Source organism: Trichoplusia ni, chromosome 8 (assembly GCF_003590095.1).
Source record: "Trichoplusia ni isolate ovarian cell line Hi5 chromosome 8, tn1, whole genome shotgun sequence".
NCBI lineage: Eukaryota > Metazoa > Arthropoda > Insecta > Lepidoptera > Noctuidae > Trichoplusia > Trichoplusia ni.
Genome location: NC_039485.1, coordinates 12,914,738 through 12,936,880, shown reverse-complemented (window position 1 = coordinate 12,936,880; position 22,143 = coordinate 12,914,738). Strand labels below are relative to the sequence as shown.

The 22,143-nt window shown below is 36.1% G+C and overlaps 1 protein-coding gene across 1 annotated transcript; it reads right to left on the bottom strand.

Annotated features, from left to right (window-relative positions):
- Window positions 1-778: 778 nt before the first annotated feature.
- Window positions 779-22,046, bottom strand: LOC113496608 (A disintegrin and metalloproteinase with thrombospondin motifs adt-2-like). Its single transcript, XM_026875880.1, has 13 exons — window positions 21,670-22,046; window positions 15,570-15,736; window positions 14,974-15,145; window positions 14,562-14,885; window positions 14,092-14,300; window positions 13,456-13,647; window positions 12,702-12,830; window positions 11,415-11,535; window positions 10,911-11,057; window positions 10,249-10,494; window positions 9,767-9,890; window positions 8,939-9,114; window positions 779-1,762 (listed from the first exon to the last, which is right to left on the bottom strand). Exons 1-13 carry the CDS (start codon window positions 21,742-21,744, stop codon window positions 1,484-1,486), a joined length of 2,361 nt encoding a protein of 786 aa, XP_026731681.1. The 5' UTR covers window positions 21,745-22,046; the 3' UTR covers window positions 779-1,483.
- Window positions 22,047-22,143: the final 97 nt, after the last annotated feature.

Here is a 22,143-nt window from a genome sequence, read left to right as displayed (position 1 = left end):
AACCGATTGTGTGTAATTGTATCCGTTTCAATGAATTATTTATTTTGTAGTCTGTGTTTACGTTCGCAGGCGATGGGATAATAAGATAACATAAGTATTTTTACTCCAAAACCTTTGGACTTATATTTTCTTGAAGTGTCACCGTCTTATGTGCTTACAATTATGATAAAAGGCATCTACATAAAGACATCATTTGCATCCATTACAAAAGCCCGCATCACGCATGCGTCGGCCGATGCCAATTAATCACAGGCTAGGCTAGTAACCGACTACTTCATGTCTTTATACCCAACATTAAAACTAATATATGTGATAACTACATATATACTCAGTTAAGTAGGTACGGCGTCTGTATATGTATGTGTATAATGTTTGAAGTTTGCAGGCTGCCATCAATCTTACTGACAAAAGTCAGGTGCCGAATATTTTAAAATAAATTAAGAATAAAAGTGATAAAAACTCCTTTATATTCTTGAAGTGTAGGAGCGAGTCGAATGACACAGGATTCGCCATTTATAGCTTAAAGAATAGCGTAATTGATGAAAGGATAGAGCACCTATCTTGATGTAATATAAGATAGAAAACAGTCTTAACTTTTTACTGTAATTGGTATAAACATAGATAAACAGCCAAAGTATTACTAGGTTAACTACCCAAGTAACTTAACATGTTAATAAAATCCTTGTTCATATTTATTCAACAGTAAGCGAACCATGCGATAACATCGTTACATAAATTATTTTAAATAAAACACGCATAAATAGAATATAAGTTTTATTTGAAAACATGCGCCATAAAAATACCTCTTTTCATATAAACTGTAAGTAGGATATAAAATTTATTGAAGTTTAAAACTAGAACATCTTACTCTATGATTTAAAAAAACAAAACATCTGCTCTGTTCAATATAAATAGAAAGACTAGTATTTGATTTATTCGTTTGCTAAGGTTGTTTTTATCTAACATTTATGAGTATACATTCAAAGATTTTTACAGCCGTACAGGCATGACTAACGCTTGTATTACGTAACGAAGGTCGGCAAATCTCTTTAATATAATCCCTGCATTGTAAACGTTACACTTATCAAAGTTATCACGCCTTGTTCATAGGAATGAGGAATACACAAACAAATAACACGATATTTTCCAGAATAAGATATTATTTACACTTAAATATTTCTAATACTTTCAGTAATACTGTAGTAACTAACTTCTAATAAATGCTTAAGGCACTGGTCGCACCAACTTACAACTAATCAATTAACCTACCCTTAAAACTACATTTTGGCAAGATCATGCTTTATATACGAAGTTCACTATGTAAAAAATGCGAATACATAATGCTGGGCGATGTCATAAATCATTCAAATGTATGGGAATGACAATACTTTTCCATAAGTGACAAGTAAATGACTTGTCAATGCCTAGATGTCGCTTGTCTATTTGGCGGGCAGTTTTTTATGATTTCAGTTACGCGCTCTTTCTATTCTATTTGACTTCTCTTTCTATTTGATTGTTGCCTTTGATTGTGAATATCAACGTAATCTTCAACTTCCCAATAGCTTTCTGGTTCGTCGAGTATATGTGGTGGTAAAGCTGATCTGACTAAGGGGACCCCTGAAGGGTCTAATGAGAGGTAGGTTCGTATAGCGTCTTCTGCCACTTCGTCATCCGGTGTCATCAACGCACGCGCATTGAAGGGTCCGTCGACATCCTCGCTTGGAAGCTCCCAGATGTGCCACTGCGCTGTCATCTTGAAATTCTGTGAAATAAATAGATTTACAATTATTTACCTTTGCAACATACAGCCGTATTCAATAATAATACTTTACCTCTAAGAATCATTGATCAAAGACATTCTTAAATATATATTTGTCTATACAGTCTCCTTGAAAATGACCAAGACCGCAGGATAGTTGAGAGGAGTATTTTGCTAAGCATCTGTTGAGCTTCGTTATTGCATAAGGGGTTGTTCGAATTGAAAATACATTACGTCTAAAAGAGCCGAAGAGTAATATTTCTAGTTACGTAATTTCAATTACAAATATTGCCAAAGATATATACTCAATAACGCAAACTTTTGTTGATTTTGAATATTCTTTCTTATACTCTTGAAATAAAACCCGTAGAGCAAAAGCTCTACAGATTTTATTGGTATGGATGCAACCTACATTTACCTTACAAACGATTTGAACTTTTCTAGTATTTGTCTCGCAAGCCTGTTTATTTCATTTTTACTTGTAATACGCCTAAAACCCGCATTATGACACTCACAAGTTCTGTTTTTATTACAATGCATATTTAAATAGTGTTGCGCAAAGAGTCATAAACTAATCTGTGTATCAGAGGTTCCTTGTTTACGAGATTAACCATGAAGGGTGTTAGTAACCGTAATTACTGTAATTAAAGGTACGAGGTACTTTAACACTTAATGTTACTAACACTATTAATACCTTCCGATACTACATCAGTCTATTTAGAGTATGTCGCACGAGAAAATGTACATAGAACACAAAGAAATCGAATTTCATTACGCATTTTCTATATCTGGTTTCCGTAACGGTCCCGCGGTTATAAACATATCTTATACTTCAATCAGTACATAACTTATACTTAAAACTGAATTATTGCGTTCTATAATGTACATTTTTAAGTTGACATTAGCTAGTAGATTTTAATATGTATACAATATTGGAAACTGTCGGGCACAGCACAGCATTATTATGGGAGAGACGAGGAAGAAAACTGAGTCCTTATTTATAATACTAAAAATATATGTATATTTCACATTGCGTTATTTTTTTTATTTACCTAATATCGGTAAATCTTTTAGGGTCTTTGTATGTTAAATTGGTATAGATATACTTACATTAGTTTATACTATTACGGGGTTCAATTACCAATACCGTGTATAAGAAAATATCATTATTTTACGAAAAGATACGTCAGCAACTTCTTACTTTCGTCATTAATTTAAGTCGTATGGCAATTATTCAAAAAGTAGAGTCGTATCATTTATCGCGCTAAAAATAGTGACAATTAATTCTTTCGATAGTATATGTATATCGGTTGGTTTAAATTATTATTACGTCTCGTTAGTACAGAAGTCCTTCACACATTTGAACAGAAAACCTAACTTGCAATGAAGAAAACCAGTTTAATTTGAAGATACGATACTGCTGGCGACTAACAATTTTGGAATTCGAGTAATTGTTGCAATTACATAATTGATACACTTTACTCAATGACACACGTTTGTTTATTTGTTTAATGCCTAAACAATAGGATTGTTGTAATTACATAATACTTGAATGTAATTTTGTTTACGTTTCTATTATGTCTCTTGTAAGTAGGTAGTTCTTATTTAGATTATTTTAGATACATAAGCAATATTCGCTTTTGATTGTCTATTTGAAATGTAAGACAAATTAAAAATGATAACAAAGAAAATAGTGTGAAAATAAAAACTTCAAGCTCTCGTCAAAAATATAGCATAGCTTTCGTTAGCGCTCTGCTTTATATGAAATCAGTTAAAGCGATAATCGCGTCTAACCAAATAACATTCCTACAATACTTAATATTTTAAAAATACTCGATTGTAAGAAAATGACAGATTTGAATCACATGACTTATCCCAACCAAATGTCAATTCCACACATTTGAACGCTTCCTTTTAACGGTAGCAACTGTAAAAATGTAGCTTGGCTTGTCAAAAGCTATGGCAGAATAAAGAAATTCAATGGCCCTTAAAAAATCTACACTTCTTTTTTAAGGAGTCGTGAAACAAATATATCAAGCCTCAATTCTTCATAAAATTAGTACCTCATTCTGTAGCTGTACATCATACTATTGACATTCTAATTTAAGTAACTACGAAAATGATTCTAATTCGCTGACGAATGCTTGTAAATAAAGAAGATAAATGTATATTTTTATCATAATGGCGTGTTCTAAGGCACGAGTTCAGGCTTATCAAAATAAAACATTATTTATGCGACAGTAATCTGCCGTAATGTAAACATTTCGAAACTTATCTGGGAATGATTTTTTCGACAGCATTCTCTATTCAGGTTTCAATTTTTTATTGACATATCTTACAAGCCAATATCCACATTAATTACTATTTTTATAGCTAAATTGATAAACTATTGAAAGGACATCTTTTTTTTGGCAATACAATCAACCACAGGTTGAAAGACAAAATGAACTAACTGAAAAACATGAAGCGATTAAATTACCCATTAACCCAAAAGCGGTGTGCGGTGCACCCAAAACGTACTTCAAACACGCTGTCAGCTTTATGGAAATATACGACCAATTTAAAGTAAATTTATTAAAATCTGAGATTATCCAATCATCCGCGCGATTCTATATATAAACTTATTTTTCGAGACATTCAGACGATAACAAAAACAAAGGAGTAACGACAAACACCGCATACTGAAGCCAGATGTGAAGACAGATTTGTTCGTCTTTTTTATAGTCCTTGAAATGTGAAAATTATATTGATTTTGTTAGCAGTCTACTGTAAATGATCTCATAATGTATTTTAAATTATAATATAATCGTTATAAACACTTTTACACTTATTTAGTTTCATGCAACTTAGTTTTACCGCACAGAGCGCGTGATGTTTGATTAGCCTTCAATTTTATCGTTTTACAACTAAAAATAACTCGACTGATTAACTTATTTTTATTTGTAGTACTTAATAGTTCTTGAAAGCTTTGTATAACTGTTTAAGTATAAATCTTATGTTATAAAACTGTTTATTAGCAATACTGCAAAGTTATTAAAAAGTTAAATGAGTAAGTGTCAATAGTTTTAATGATAATTAGAAAAATAAAATATATTATTATAGTTTGTAAGACAGAATACTTAAAATATTCACTTTAAATAGTACCTATGTAAGTTTACTTTCAGAAAGATTATGAAAAAAAAAAGTTTCTCAAAGCTAGGAGAAAAGTGTGATCAAGCCTCCAAAACTCAATGTATTTAATCCTTGTGTAGTCGAAGATTCTCAAACACTCGAGTTACATTCACAAAGACACCCGTCCTACGCGAGGATCGAACCCGCGCACATCGAGCGCTGTTGGTTTGGCGTAGTGACCTAGGTATACCACTCGGCTATCCAAACAGTCAAAAATATTGTAACATGCGCACTAAAGATGATTAGTTATAAAGCTAATTCTATAATCACATCTTTATGTTTTTTCATCCTACATCCTATTTCTATTAGGATCTGTAATCAGGGGTTTAAAAAAAAACTATAAGTAATAAATATACGGAATTAGGCAAACGTAATTAAACTAAAATCACATAATAAGGGAGATAATTGAAGGTTCAAATAGGTAAATAAGTACTGAAATTACGTACTTAGATGTGCTCTGTTGATTTCGCTTTTTGTTAGTGAAATTATTTGCTACTAAGTAGTTATGGCCTGCGGTTGCAAATCAGTAAATTGATTGTTAAATAATAACGTGACCAGAAAAAACATTTTTTTACCGTTTATGTTTACAAAACAGTATAAAACCTAATATAAAAGCAAAGATCTAAAGGGATGCTGCTTATAGTGTCGAAAATAGTCCAAAAATCTCATCGTCATATAGTTACTTTATTAAAAGTATTTACTTAATTGATATGGAGAATTTAATAACATTAAAGTAAGTAGAGTTAAGGTAATCTGTCAACAATTAACAACAGCCTTGGTGGAGTACAATACATGCCCTTGCCTGCTTCCGTTTGAGGCTTATCTAGGTTCTACTGCACATGAGTGGAACTTGTAACTAACTTGTATGCAATGACATAAGATTAGTAAACAATCGTAATTGTATTGTAGAGCATGGCGGTACATGTTGGCGGTAACAAATGAAACCTTCATGTCGTTATAATTTAATGATTTATGAAGTACTAAATCTTGACAACGCCTACGTACGTACGTACTTTGCCAAGTTATGTATGTGATCATGTGATACACAAGTAGTTATTGGCTATTAAGCTAAAGTTAGTATTTACTTATACTCCTACCTATTCTATTAACAATATTCTAAATATAACTTGGTACTGAAATCGAACCATGAGATGACCAATGGTACCAATAACTCAGTTACGCATATATTCTGCGAACTTCAAGAGACTTTATCAAGAGCGAGTTTACTTGTCATTATCTGGACGCAAAATTATACAGAATCACCTGCATAATACATCACGGTCCAATTTAAACGTCTAGATAAACTATGACGAATTGGGTCAATAATTCACCTAAAATAAACAAATAACTTTGAAAAATCTATGACGCACGTAAGATAGTTGGAATAAGGTATGTGTTTGACTGCTAATACAGCGGTTAAACAACAGCAAAGTATCACAATCAGCTGTCGAGTGACGCAGGCCCGCTCAAATATTATCTCATAATACAATTCAGGCTCTCTCTATGATAACAGCGTGAGCCAGATAATACTTGATCTTTTCTTAACAGTGCGTTAACTTCTAACGGTATGCGGCATGTCTGTAGTGATAAAGGAAACCGCGCGAGTCACCAATGGATGTCTAGATAGCCTCATTTTTTCAACAATAAAATGTTATGGGATGAAAAATTAAGCTTAAAGGGACGCTCCTGCTGGTTTTACACTGCACAACGCGCCCCTTGCGACTTGACCGACGAAGTCCAACCGAGGCATAGTCAGACCAACATATCCAGCGGCGTCGTGCCAGCCGTCGCTTTTAAGAAAAGTTTAATATTAAACCTCTTACGTACATTGAATTTTAAAGAAATGTATATTATAAGAACCAGTATTGTCAAAGAGTTAAAATCTTTAAAAGATCCAATTTAACAATGAGTCTCCCTATTGAACAACATTTTTTTCAAACCATAATAAATTAAAAGATTATACTTTGTAGTAGTATTACTTCACTATGTTACTCTTTACTATCATAATGCAGGTTTTTTGAGCGACTACGCTTTAATTACGGAAGCGATAAACAATTGCGTAGCGAATGAATACTATCAATTTTAGCTACTTGATGGCAAGTGATACTGCGCAGTGCGTGCATACTTTTTAATATTTAAAAAACGAATTGCCAAAGTGTATTCAGCCATTGTCAAAGGGACGCGTGTATTTGATTTTTTATTATGATTCCATTCAAGTGTCATTTTGATGCTTATTTTAAAATATGAACTTAAAAATACGGGTAAGGAATTGAACAACGCATTACATTTTGCTGTCTTTTTCAAGTCAATGCACAAAATTGTTCGCGTCTCTTTTCAGGTTTTGTGTTTATCTTTGCTCTTTAGGGTTTTCGCCTACATTACGTATATGAATATTCTAATTAACTATAAAAGCTAAATCCAGTCAGCCATTTTAGTTCCATTTATAAAAACTAATTTAATTTTTTACGCATTGCAACCTCCTTCCTACAAAAAATATCATCATGATTTTATAATCTGTTTGCAATTAAAAATATAATTTTAGCTCTACCGCAATCGTATTTTTAAGTATTGTAAAAACATTAATGATGTAGTTTAAAAGATTGACAGAGCACGTGAGATGACGCGGCACTGTTGACAAACAACAGATTAGACTGCCGTTTGTGCGGTTATTAGCCTATTTATACCAAGACAATGCACTATAAACGTAACTAAATGTTCTTAACCGTTTATAGACTTCTAATATGTTGCTACATTGTTAAAACCCTGTAGACTGTAGTTGTGGTTCGTTCATGATTATTCTGCCATATACGCTTGACAGATACATGACAGGAATGAAGATATCACTTTTATGCTCGAAAGGACCTTTTTTTAATTTATATGGGACTTGTATATTGGTACTTGCAGTAAGAAAAGCGTTATCTAAAATTATTGAGTTATTTTGTATATGAATGTTAACAAAAGTTCAATTTTATCATTCCGGCTGTTTTTGGACAACATGTTATAATTAGGCTTTAAAACTATTTCAGTGCTTAAATCTTAGTATGACAGTGACGGATACGTCATAAAAGAATATATTTAATTTTCCTAGCTCATGTCAAGTGTCATGACTAAGCGAAGTCAGTCAATGTGATCAATCACTGTTACGGAGTACGCCTAACTTCATTATGTTAGTCGTAAAGGGAAATAGAAAGGAAACCACTATATTTACGTACTTAATTTATTTAACGTACGTAAATTTGAAATGAGTGAAATGAGCAAAAGCTTTTATGTGAATAAGGGTCTTTTTTTCAGTTGGAAAATCATCAAATGACGCTTTCCGCAATGGGAAGGAGTGTCAGACTTTTACTGCTAGACCCACCCACCCTTTTGTACCTGGGCCGCAGTAACTCTTTCATGACCACACAACAACCAAAAAAACAATTTTCTGACATCCCCTTTTTCTGAACATAACCATACAGCGCCATCTATGACATTAAACACGAACCACAAACTCAGGTGAGTTTCCCAAGGCTACAACAAACTATCGAGTCAAGTACCGATACTATAGTTGTGACAGTTCCCACCAAGTGGTGGCGTTAAGATCTACTAATGACTCATCAACTAAATTGTAAGCAGAACTAGAATGTTTTAGTGATGCCACTTATACTAATGACGGGTTGTCGCGTGACAACTCATAATTATTGTTATTTGAAACGATTAGCTGTCATATATCTTGTCGTTCATTATACCTGGAATCTATGCTAAAAATTGTTGAAGAATTGAGGTAATTTGAAGTATAACGACGTTGTTGTTAAGAACTATTAAGATTTAAGTAAGCAGCGTTTTCGTTTACAGATGTGAAGTATCGCTACTAATTATAGAGAATCGTCAATGAGATAGTCACTTAAGTATGTTTCTTGAAAAAACTTTATCATTATTTTTAGTCAGCTCTTGTTGGAAGAAACTCGAAGAACGAAAGAATCTCTAATTAAATCAAAGTTTAGGTACCTACTGTTCCAACGATCTTACCTCAGGTAAACAGTGGTGTTGAAGGCAGTAGTAGTCTTGGTTGCCGTCATTGTGGCACCAGGTGCCGTCTGGAAAGTAGGGATCCTTCCCCACGTCGTTAAGTTCCACGCGAGGAGCGTAGAACCCACCGCCCGACACGCGCCTGCAGAATACTGCACACCCCATCCACATGCGAGCTGGCGAGTACATAAATAAGATTTGTAGTACAATAATACAATGCAAAGGAATGCTAGTTATTAAATAACAAAACTTGTGGCATATCGGAAAATTTGGAAATTGTCCTTTTCGGCATGTCTATTAAATTCTCAGAGGAATCCAGCAAACTTACGTTTTTTCAAAGGTTCTCAATCCACACGGAGCGTTATGGGTGGCTTACTCTAACAACAGGTTGTACATCAACAACACGAAAAGAAGGAAAAAGACAGATTGAAATTTTTACACACAATACAAAGAATAATATTAATTGAACAGTGCCCAATATAGAAGGTTGTAAATCATAGCACTTTTAAATGTAAATCTGACTGAGAAGCCCGTAAAAATAAAAAATGTGGGAGTGGTAAAGGCTTCTTTACCAGATCTCTTTTATGAAGTGATAAGAAAGATGTCACTACATAAGTATGCCGTCCACAGAAAAATAACAGATTAAAAAAAAACAGAAACAAAAAGCATTCGAACTTAAACAGACCTCTGCAGATAATGCAAGCGCTAACTACTTTACTAGCCTGTAACATCTTAAATATGTGACTAGAGTTCTACATTCTTGTAATAATTACAAAGAGATTCAACGCCTGGTCAAGTAGTAATACGTGAACTAAAGTAATGTCTCACTGGAGTCATGCGGCGCTTGCAGTCCGCCCCCTCTTGCATCCAGCTCGGGTATCAGCGACGCAAACTCCGAGCACTTGCGAGAGGCCAGCTCACTCGCCGCCACGCGAGTCTTTTTGCCGCACACCTTGGAAGTCAAGTCAATATTACTAACATATATCTAAACAGAATAGGTAACAAGGCAATGTTCGTAATATGTAAGTGTCGTCTGGGATGGCAATTAACCTAATTTTTTGATGAAAATAATGTAAAATGATTTATAGTATAGATTTATTAATTAGGTACACGTACTTTGTAGACGTGAAACACCTCTAAAAAGATAATTTCTACAGCGGTGTGCAGCTTTATATTATCTACATTTTCATAATCAACAAAAAATAATTCTTTGAATTTATAGGTAAGTTACAATAGTCTGGAATCAGGACAGCAGTTTATGAAAACAAAAGTGAAAAGAGTTTTAGTTATAGACCAAAAGCTCAGTGAACCTTAGTGTCATTGCATAGAACGACATCATATGACGCTCCTTGGCAGCCAGTATTCGTCGCGCTACATGTCCTGCGCCGCTCGCGGAACCCGCGCCCGCGCTCGGTACAGCCGGACTGGCAGCTCGCCTCCCGCCACGGGCTCCAGCCAGCGCCCAGACTATTATCCAGTTCACTGCTGGGCTTCGGAGCAGCTGTGCTGGATGTGGGCAGTGCTTTCGCCAGCACGCACTCGCCTCCTTGACACCACTGAAGCAAGGGTTAGTTATTTTACAGTATCAATTTCATTGATTGTCAATAGGAAAGAGAGATTAAGGTGAAATATTGTATTAATTTAATCTAAACATAAAGTTTTAACTCATATTGTGAGTACCGCGGTGGGCGCCAAATCCAAAATCGCAAAACCTTTTGAGATGCGCTAAATTAAGTAAACTTTTAAACAATTAAATGTGATTTTGTACGCGAACAGCGTCTTACATAACCCTTTTATTAAGCCATTAACTAAACAACATTTTTTAAGAGAGCTCTTAAGAGTTCACATTCTTGTTTTACTCTCACATTCTTGACTTCCTTCCTTGAAGACTTCCTTTCATATATGTATTTATAATCTTATTGTTACAGACTAAAATACATCCTTATTCATCTTAATAGGACGACTATCTAACCATATGAGGTCCGCAGGGCGTGCCAGGTAGTGCGGGTCCAGCGTAGTAATACCCGGCGCGGTGCGGCGTGCGGCACGCCAGCTGCGCGCAGTGCTCGCCGACCGGCGCGCTCGGAGATGGTGCTGCGTCTATGTCTCGGAGCAGGACCTGCGACAGAACATGGGAGTAGTAACCAAAGGACCTTCCTACATCACTAAAACGTATATATCTGTACGTATGTACATATCTGTTGTCTTGCTTTCACAACTGCAACTTATTTCTCTCACTTTAAGAGAAAAGTAATGGTAAGATTAGAAATCGTCTGTTTAAGGTGTATATTGATATTCCATCGCTCTCATCACACAAGAAACAAGATAAAATAAAAAACTACTTTTTAAGTCGTTCAATTTTACACAGTTCTAGTGCCAGTATTTGTCTCATAAACTAAGTTTATGTATTAGCAACTACCAGAACCAGTTTCAAAACTAATTCAGTTTTAAAGCATTTTAAGTAGCCAGGTCAGACCTCGCACTGTTTCTTTGCGCTCCAGATGGCACCAGGAGCTGAGCCGAACCTCTCGTGCTGCAACTCAACCGGCGCATCCAAGTCCTCGTCATCGCCTCCATCGAACAGACACGTCGCCCATCTGTCAACAAACAGACGTCACGAATAAACAGATCCTTAGCTCAGCAAATGTGACGGTTTATGCGAATTACCTTGATAATTCTCGTTATAATATTAGTTCGACTTTGTCGCATGGGTCATGTGACTGTGTATGACAACTATAATAATATAACAGATAAGGAGCATATAAATATAAGTGAGATCTAAACTCACGTATACTTGTGTGAGTTTGTGTGAACTCTGAGATAGTTCAAAAGTAGAGTTCCATTCATGTGTTTGTATAGAACTTCTAATTAAATATTAATCGAATAATAAAATTCTTTATTATTCCCCTATACTAATAAGAATCTTCGCAGTCATCAATGACTGCATTATTTAAACATAAATACTGCTTTGGATAATTTTCCGCGACTGTCTATTAGATTTAATACCTACTTGTGACGTAGGACATCACGCACTGCTCACGCGTGGTTTCGTTGTCATTAATATGAGTGTACGCGATCAAATAATGTTTAGCGCATTATATCATAAACTAAAACATCATGACGGCACACACGTTTTGTCTGCTTGTTAGTCTAGGTTATGTAAGAGCGTTGCTCTCGGGGTATTTAATTAAGCCACTCGATATCAAATCATATATAAAGACGTGTATGTTGTTTATAAAAAAATATAATGGTTTGCACGTTTTCTTCGGAGACACAACACAATTAATTTCATATGTTAAAAATTGTCCACAGGTATGTAACGATATAGCTTAAACTGTTAATGAATTAAAACCAGCCTGTTAACGCTATCCCTCATAGAATGGGGACAGGAGAGGGGGAAAAACTCCTCACGATGTTTTGGTTCACCGCATTTTAGTGGAGTCTTCGAATAAATAGGCAATATAGGTTTGGATAAGTTACATTGGTAAAGTACTTTGGCTGCTTTGGGATCGAACCTGCACGTCGTGCATACAAATCCATGCATAGAACCGCAAGACCTACGTACACTTACTGAAGTACCTTAGTAGTATATTGGAATTCTGGTCTCCTTTATACCCCAAGGCGGACTTTAAAGTGACGTTTCTATAACAGCCAGCCACATGTATTGAAGGCCACAGCATATACAAAAAAGTGGAAAATTTAATACTCGACTTCAGCAGGCGCTTTTCCAATATTGATCTTTTTTTTTTATTTATCAACATACTGCAAATCCGCCACGACTCTTGCGCTGCATGTGGACCAGGACGCCTCGCCGTTGGTGCCCCTCGACGGTGACATGATGTATCCGTCGCGTGCGCAGTTATTGCCAGTGCCGTCGTGATGCATGCCCAGGCTGGAAGTAAGGCGATCGTTTTGCTGTTACAAAGTCACAAGGGTTCGATATTATTAACCACAGGAGTTTCGTAAGCCCATTGTAATTAAATGGATCAGTTAAAGAAGAACGGTATTGGAATTTAGTAAAGATTTGATATCAAAGCCTCAAAAACTTAATGTTATAAGGCTCTTGTTCTTCCTGATATAAATTAGTATTAACTATTATAGTTTTGCTATACTCTTTTAGACATGGGTAATATCCTACCAAAGTAATTAGAGGTAATATTATATTCATGTTTCTTTAATAAATATATACGCAGTGACATACTCAAAGTTGACCGTTGCTGACAGCTGTCGTTGTAAGTAATGCACTTCTTTGTTTATTGGCCTTGTTATATTTCATTTACCTCAAGTCCCTTTACACCTTCTTTGTTCATCAAAACATTAGTCAATACCCGCATCATTATTTCTTAAATACGGTTAGGTTTTAATCGTTTTTAGGCTAATGACCCCACAAATCTATTCCTCAATTATTAATATTGGTAAAGAAATCAAGATTCAAAGTTATCGAGTGAATCTACCGTTGACCTTTCTTGATGTGAAAAAGTTTCCAAAAATAGATCAGAATAAAAGTTATGACCGACTTGTGTCCGATCTCGTGGGCGAGGATATAGACTGAAGTGAAGCCGGCAGAGGGATAGGGGCGGCCGAGCAGGTCCGACGTGCCGAACTCGGACACGACGCACGCATGCGCGGGGAGGCACACGCCGCCGACCGGCGCCAGCCCCATCGTCACCCCATTACGACGACCGCCCTCCAAAGAGTAGAAATCCAACCTTAAATGCAGAGTAAACGCCGCTTTATCTTTAGATACACTAGTTTTACAAACAAAGTTACAATTTACAAAAAATAAAAGGCATAAAGCTTATTACACTACACAAAACCATAATAACTGTCGTTAATCGTCTTCTTAAAAAATGCAAACACGTTTTTTTGCCCAAATAATGAATCATCAGAGTAAGAAATGAATACACCGAAACCACAAAAAAAATATTTAAAAAACGCTGTAAAATAGTATACACGTGTTAATACCTAAATACACCTTGTATTTATACATTCTGCATTGTCAATAAAATTACTGACTTATTTACGAACACAAAAAATACAGAAGGTCTGTTAACATGCATTGAATAAAATAAGGCCCGCAAAATCCAAAGAGTTGTAAAAATTGTCTTCTGATTTACGTATTTATACCGATTTAAGTATGTATTTATAGTTACCCAGAAAGCAGCAGCGCCATGTCCCAATGCTGTGGATCGTCATCATCCTCCACATTCAAGGATCGTTGATAAGCACAAAACGAGTCAAGAAGCAGGCCTCGCTCCGCGTGTGCGGGCAGCGACGAAGGCTGGGTGCGTAGCAACGTTAGCCGTACAAGAGACAGCTGGATGTGAGTGCCTAGAGACGAATGTTGGTATAGGGCTTGTACCTGAAAATCAGAAAATTATAGAAATGTAGGAAATCACTTTAAGTTATATTATCAGGACGAACGTTCGTGTGTAATTTTGTTGATTTTTGACTCTACGTTCAAAGGAAAATAGACTTTATTACAAGAAATGTGGTATTTGTAGCCGATACTCTGGATTAGCGATGCAGCCGCAGGTAAAATTTAGTAATATTTAATTTCAATATATGTGGACAAGGAAGCATGTATTAGGTATATATCCCACTAAAGTAAATAAGAACTTACACCATTTATGTACGCCAAAAGCATATCACGCAAGTCAGTCTCGCTATAATTAAGAAAAGGGTGGAAAATTTTGTAGGCGGCCTCATCCAAGAACAGGGCAATTTCGATGGTGTATTTAGGAGGGCCTGGTTTGAGCCGTGGTGGGTGAGCTCGCGGTCGACGCACTCGCGGACGCAGTGGCCGTGCGTCGTCTCCGGGCGAGGCTGGTGGTGGCGCGCGGCGGATCACGTGAGCTGTGCGCCCGCTGCCGTTCTCTGCCCGCCCAGCGCCTAGCGGCAGAGGACGCACCTCGTAGGTCGAATTGTCGACGACAATTAGACCATGCTGAAAAGTAGGAATGTAGATTTACTTCTTGATCTATCAAGTCCAAGTAATAATATGAAATATTGTAGGGTGTGTGAGTGAAACTTACAAGAGAGTGATCTCTGCAAGCTGAGAAAGCTGCAACTGAATTCGGACCGGAGTGCAGAAAGTGGCATGATGGGTCTACTGCCGAAAGTTTTGATTCCTGACCAAGGTCAGTCCACACTCGAAACTCAGGTGAAACCAGCCGACGATTCGGAACCAACTGTAGCTCAAAATTTCTGAAATAAATAAAGTATAGATTCGTTTCAGTCATCTGAAAAACCCCCATTAAATTAACAACTCAGTCATTAATATTAAAGTAGCAAACTCTTTGTCCTCGCATTCTCTAATGTATATTTTTAATCCTTTACATTCTTTGTAACCATGACAAATAACAACATCGAAACAATAAGGTTTTTATGGCCATTAAAACTTTACGAGAGGTGAACTCCAAGCATAATTAATGTACATAATACTATTATTAGAATTTACTAGCGTCACGTACCACTGGACGTACTGTATCTGTACCTGAATTTCATTTGCTACGAACTTTAGAGCTCTCGAGACAAAGAATACACAGCATTTGGCTATTCGCTAGGACTTCAACACGGTTCAAAACGAGTCACAGTTTTGGCAAAATTCAATCAATGCTGGCTAACATACCGTCCAAAGGCATCAAAGCTGTACGGCACAGGGATGTCATCAATAGCCTTGTCAGCAGCTAGTTGAGCCTCCCGAGGGATGAGGGCTGGCAGGTACACCACTTGGACATCAGAACTGTCCTGCACATGATCCGCATTCGTCCACCAACCGTGTAGAGAAAAAAAGTCCTGAAAAAATATAGCCACATAAGGCAAAGGACAAAAGAAAAGAGAACGTTATGTAAGTTAAAGAATAAAAACTACGAATAAGAAACTTATCTATTGTGTATTGAGAAATAACTGCCATAAATCATGCATCTTTTTCATTTGCACAACTAATTAGAAAAAATATAAAAGTTTAAGCAAATAATATAGCATGAATGTATGTGTATGGAGGTAATATTTCTAATAATATTTCATATTTCTTGAACTAAAATTATCAGTATTTCCAATAAATTTCAATTTGTTGAACAAATAAAATAGAATAGCTTTCGTTAATAGCAGCTTACTACTACAACGTGAACAAAAGGTACATCATGTAACATGATAAACATACAATAAATGAATAAATACATTATTAAATGATGTAACGGTTTACTCACGCGTATTTATCGGGGTAGCCCGACTAGTTTCGGACCCAACCGGAGTCCTTAATCATGAGCAGACGCGGCGGGATCGAGAGTCGAACTGTACGCGCGTACTGTAATACGCGTGAGTAAACCGTTACATCATTTAATAATGAATCAGTCTCACGATAGTTATTATAAGAATAAATACATGTAAACAAATACTTTCAGAGAACATTTAAACTTCATTTATATTTTTCAAACTTATGTTATTATCTGGTGAGTCAAGTATATATTATTGGCAATATTTGTGCTTTTTACGTTTTATAGTTCGAGCTGTTTGTACATATGTTTGAATAAATAATGAGCTAACAAAAAGTCAGTAAGTAGATATGAACTCCTCCTTTTTTATCGCGCCCAAAAAGGGTCGTTTACGGCCTGTGTACCGTAGCGAGAGAATGGACCCAAAAATGTGCTAAATAAATACTAAAGCGACCCTCGACATTCTTTCTCCCAAAACATGCATTTTTATCGAAGGAACATTTCTCTGATTTTCCTGGAAAACAGCTCATACTAAATTGTGAATTTAAAGAGATAAATCTTGAGAAACTTGAATTATTTTACGAAGCTATATCGCTAAAGTTAGATATGGCTGGTTTTATAACCGAAATGTTGGAAACCTTGCCAGAAAAGTTGGAATAAACGACTGAACTGTTATTTTTATCTCTAGTCTCGAAAGTATAGGAAACGATTAAGCTTACAAGCGATTGTATACCTAAGGGACTTACGTACGTAAGTGATTAAGTAAAAGTTTTTGAAGATAGCCAAATTCATGCACGTATAATAATAGAATTAATCAAAATTGATAGCTATTGTGACTCAAACTCAAGGATGTGAAAACGATGAGATACGAAATTATTAGATTGTATAACTACAAATCACCAATACAAGACACGCCTCTTGGAGCTGAGATAGAGTAACAGTTCCCGGGCGCAATAATAGCGCAACTTGGACAACTGCTCCTGTAGCCAAAAGACCTTTCTACAATCGATAACGTCTACACAAAATGCTGAAATGTAGAGAGATGATAGGTCAAAGTCACGTGACTTGTAGAAACTAAACGTCATTTTCATACATTTGCATTATTTAGTGACGTTAACGGTTGTCGAAATCTCACTTGACTAGAGGGGCTGGGTTGTTACGTTCAACAGACAACGTTAAATCGATCAACCCCGGCGAATCGAGTGAGTCACTCCGATAATTATCGAGTAAGCAACACAAATCGCAAGACGGTATATTGACTATGGTGATTACAAAATCTGTACCATTAATCTTTATAACGAAGCTCCACATCGTATCAAGGGAGTCTCTCAGAAGATTATTAATAGGTAAACAGTTTAATCGATTATCACGGTTCTTCCATCAACTGGAGAAGACTTTTTGTTTAAGAATTTATTGGTATGTTTAATTACGACACACTCGAATAGATCAGAAGACTTTAAATGCTAAATTCAAAGAATCATCAGATTATATTAAATCCTCGAACCGAATTAGTGTCATTCATTGTGTCAAGCAATATGAGCTAATTCCATAACTAGGTCCCGACCGGCCGGCTCGCGGCGTGACTAGACCTATCATTCATTGAAGATTACTCAGCTTCCTGAGTATTTGATATCTCATTTCCAACAATACAATCAATGTGGGTATCAGGAACACCGAAATGCTTCGTATAAGGCGATGATAAATGTTTTAACGAAGTGGGCCGGGCCGGTCGCGCCGGCAGGACCGCCACCGTCTAGTGGGCGCCCTCGCACCATTGTCACGACCATGTCGTCTGCGACATGTTCACATACTACTTTTATTACTCTCATTAATGACTAGACAACACTTTTATTAACCTTGTTAAGTAATCGTCATTATAATAAGCCACAAAGACGGCCTTGTTTTGGAACATCTGTTTCCTATAGACCACAGTCTCTATTAAAATAATTCGTTAAGTTACACGCACATTAGGCCCGCTATGGTAATTTTCACGGTTTATGTTTCAATACATTAGGTTATGTTTATTGATCCGCCGGTTCGCACTAAGTAGGTCAACGATCTCTATTAATTATCTCATTACACCAATGCCTGCGGCTCAAAGAGACTGCAGGAGTCTATTAAAATGTCATTAGATATTCTGTAGATAAAAATTGGTACACACCGCATCCGTCTCTGAGGTAACCTTGTGGTTCTGTAGACTGTAGCAAGGAAAACATTTTTAAGAGTCATAAGCTAAGTTATCGGTGAAAAGCTTTTGTTAAGTAGTTGCTGCTCTGGATTCATTGTTTTCGCAATGTGAATGATTAATGATAGTTGTCTAAGAGACAGCGGGCACAATGAAAATGTAAGTGGTTAGTGGTTACTGTTGTTTATTGTTATGAATATAAAAAGTGTCGGCATTATCATGTCAGTCAGGCGACGGACAACAGTGAAACCGAAATCAAGTCCACATGAGTCAGCTAAGTGTAGGCTCGACATTAACGGATGCGAGAAGTAAAGGGGAAAGTTAAGCTATTTGTTTTTCCTATTCCTTATTTTCTCGAGACAATGTGAGTTCTAATAAATAATTAGCGTCCGTAATAAATGGAATGGTATAATGGCGGCGGTGATTACTTTAATTTTGGCATTGAATAGCGTTACGTCGTCGTCGGTATGTGTCCGATGATGAAAGTTACTGGTATCGATCTCCATGAGGCGGAGGCTGCGGGTCCGTCAGGCAGGCACGTCGCGGACGCGGGCTCGCGGCTCACAACAAAGGCTCGCCATGAATCACCGAACGATTGAAAAACTACAACGACGTTAGCGTTGTGTAACGTAGTACGTGATCCAGTGCGCGAAACACCTGCATTCTTCTTACGTAATATAATTGTCAAAATAAAATCGTAACGCTAGGCGTTGTTAATGTACCATAATTTGGTGAAAGTTTTAATAGTATCGGAAAAATGTGCATTGTAGGTAACCCGTTATTGACGTAATATTATATAACCGGGGAGGCTAAAATAGCTCCGGATTCTAAAGCACGCATGAGTCCTACAAAATGGCAACACATATTGAAGTCTACAAAAGAAAGCACAAAGGCGCACTTAGCCCTTTCTTACTGCATTACTCTAAAAGCTATTAGACATTTTCACCTTCTTCTGCAAGCTATCAAATTACTAAAGACATGGTTACTCAATTTTGATGAAACAGAAACAGGCAGACTATAGCTTCGCATGCTAATGAACCAACTATTAAAACCTACAGATAATTTAGACACGAAACCACATGAAAAACAAACATATCTACACTTTATCAAAGGTATAATAGGTAAAAGTAAATCAATGTAAAAAAAATAAAAGGATTCAGATGTCACATAATGAAGGATTGTTTCCATTAATCAATTTGGTATCCATTCATCGTGTGTCACCTACAAACTTATAAATCAAGAGCAAATGTCGCGTCCCGGCGAATAATGTTACACCGAGTTTCCCCTGTAATAATATATCTTCAAGGTGCCTGTGATAATCGAATCCACGTGTAGATACCAAAAAGTTTTTATTACGATCAGCAGGGACCTTAAAAAAAACGTTTTCGTATTATTTTTTGTTTAAGAAACCTTGAATGTCTCGAAGCTCTATCTAAATGCTACGAATATATTAGACAAAGACTTGCTTCATATTATTACTAAAATGTAACACGATACTCATTATTTACGTGCTACATTACTTATGTACACACAAAATAACGTTGAAACAATATAATAAAAGGGAGGTTAGCACAAAGGAGTATCTACTGCTTATTTCTCAAGAAATCTCTTCGCAACAACTTCTATTTAGACATTTCAAAGGGGATTCAAAGGGTTTTACGTCTGATGTTTACAATATAAGCTTTGACTTGCGTAAACAAAATTAAGTAAGGTAAAATTTTAATTAACAAATCAATAATTTACAGTTCAATTCTTGGAATCCTTCGAACTACATTTCGTTGGCTAAGCAAGAATTATCATTAAAAACAAAGTGACTGACATTGACATCGTACAAAAGTGGTAATAATTCTAATATTATGAACTAACAAAAGCGTGTCAAGCACACGCCACACGTTCGGTTACAAGAAGTCGAGACATGTATTTTTGAAACTGATTATCATATTGCTTGTGAAAATCGTTGAAAGTGAACAACTTTACTAATATTATCACCTGCTTCTATTTATTTGCATTACCTACTTTAAATTTCAACACGAGCTAAGATTTTTGGATATGAACGACAATAAACGTTAAATATTAAATTAATTAAATATTACTTTTTGTAAACAAACATATTGTATGTATTTGTTCATGTATTTCACATTCAAAAGTGTATTTTATATACTTATTGATTTGGACGTACAATACACTGCAATTGGTTATTTGTACGTCTAAGTAATAGCTTTCCTTGAACTCTACATTTTTATTGACTGCTAGCTGACATCGCAGATGTTTTTTTTTTACCATTTATTTTTTTCCGTGAATTCCTTGTGTAGAAAAATCATTAAAAAAGCATAGATATAAAATAAATAGTAGCCAATTCTCAGTCCTACTAAATATGCATAAAAAAATTAGACGCATAAGTATGACAACTAAAATTGTGACACAAAAATTTTATACTGGTATTATGATAAATAATCATGGGTAAAGTTAGCAATATGTATTAGTAACATATAAAAAATTAATGAATGGTAGGTTTAATTAAAAGTTTAATTATACTTCAATAGGCAAATTAAAGGTTTAGCTTTTAACGCATTAGATTCGGGAATAATATTTATAAAAATATAATATTTGGACTATAATTTTTCAGAGATTTTTCAGTAAATTATTTTACACAGCAATTATGTTTATAAAGCATATTCTAACTATTATTGATGGGTTGGTTTTCCAATGTAATAAATAAGAGATGCTAAAAATTTAACTATGTAGAGTATCTGCATTCTGGCGCAGTCAGCCCTCGCATGTAGCTCAGAACATTAGTTAATTAGTCTGCAAGTTATAGTTGCAAGTTCCGTACAATGTACATTCATCTATACTGAGTAATTCACTAACTATATTAATTTTAGTATAATTTCATTTATGACAGCATTTTTTTATTTATATAAAATATTTTTTTTGTTATCGTTTAACGGGGAAATAGCAAATGATCTGCCATTGTCCTGTTACGTCCTTCTGTTTTCTATGGGCATTATAATAATACGATCAACAACGGTTAATTATGTTTTCGCAATAAAAACACAATGGTCATAGAATAGGGATAAATATGACGAGCTTATGACGTATATGTTAAAGTCTAACCATATACGTTATTCGTACTTTACAATTCACAACTAGTAAGACTTAACAGTTTGTTTACTTAAGTCAGTTAAACAAACACTCAATACGCATTGAAAAGTCAAAAATACGCAGCATCGTCGGTACGACGTAATGAAAAAATAAGTACAGCGAGGAGTAATAAATCAATATATAAGATATGAAGGCGGCCGCCCGCCCTCGGCGTAAAGCTTACTCACGGGAAACCGCGCAGGCGCACCGCCGCCCAGCACGCACACCAGCGCTACAATCACTAAGACACTGCTCGATGCCATGACACCCTCTCATCGCTCGCCAACCACCACGATAAGTTACTTCCTTGCACCCACACTCCTTATAAACTCAAACTCGGAAGACGCATGCAGGTGCTTTGAATATGTTTGAACCACGCGCGATGCACCGTGTGACGCAAGGGAACGACCGTCGTTGCGCGCGTTTAGAACGCGTACACTTATGAGGCGCCAGCTACCGAATAAGCATTGCGAGCCCCCGAATGAAGTGAACACCTTTCGCACCTCCGAGAGAAAGTCGAAGGAAAGTGCAGATTTTGGCTGTCAAGTCACCGCCCACACGCGTCCCCTGAGGAGCATTGTCGCGAGTCATCCATCACTCGACCTCGCCGACAGTCATCGGCTTCCGCTAATCAAAACAAATGAACAATATCGAGTGAGGGC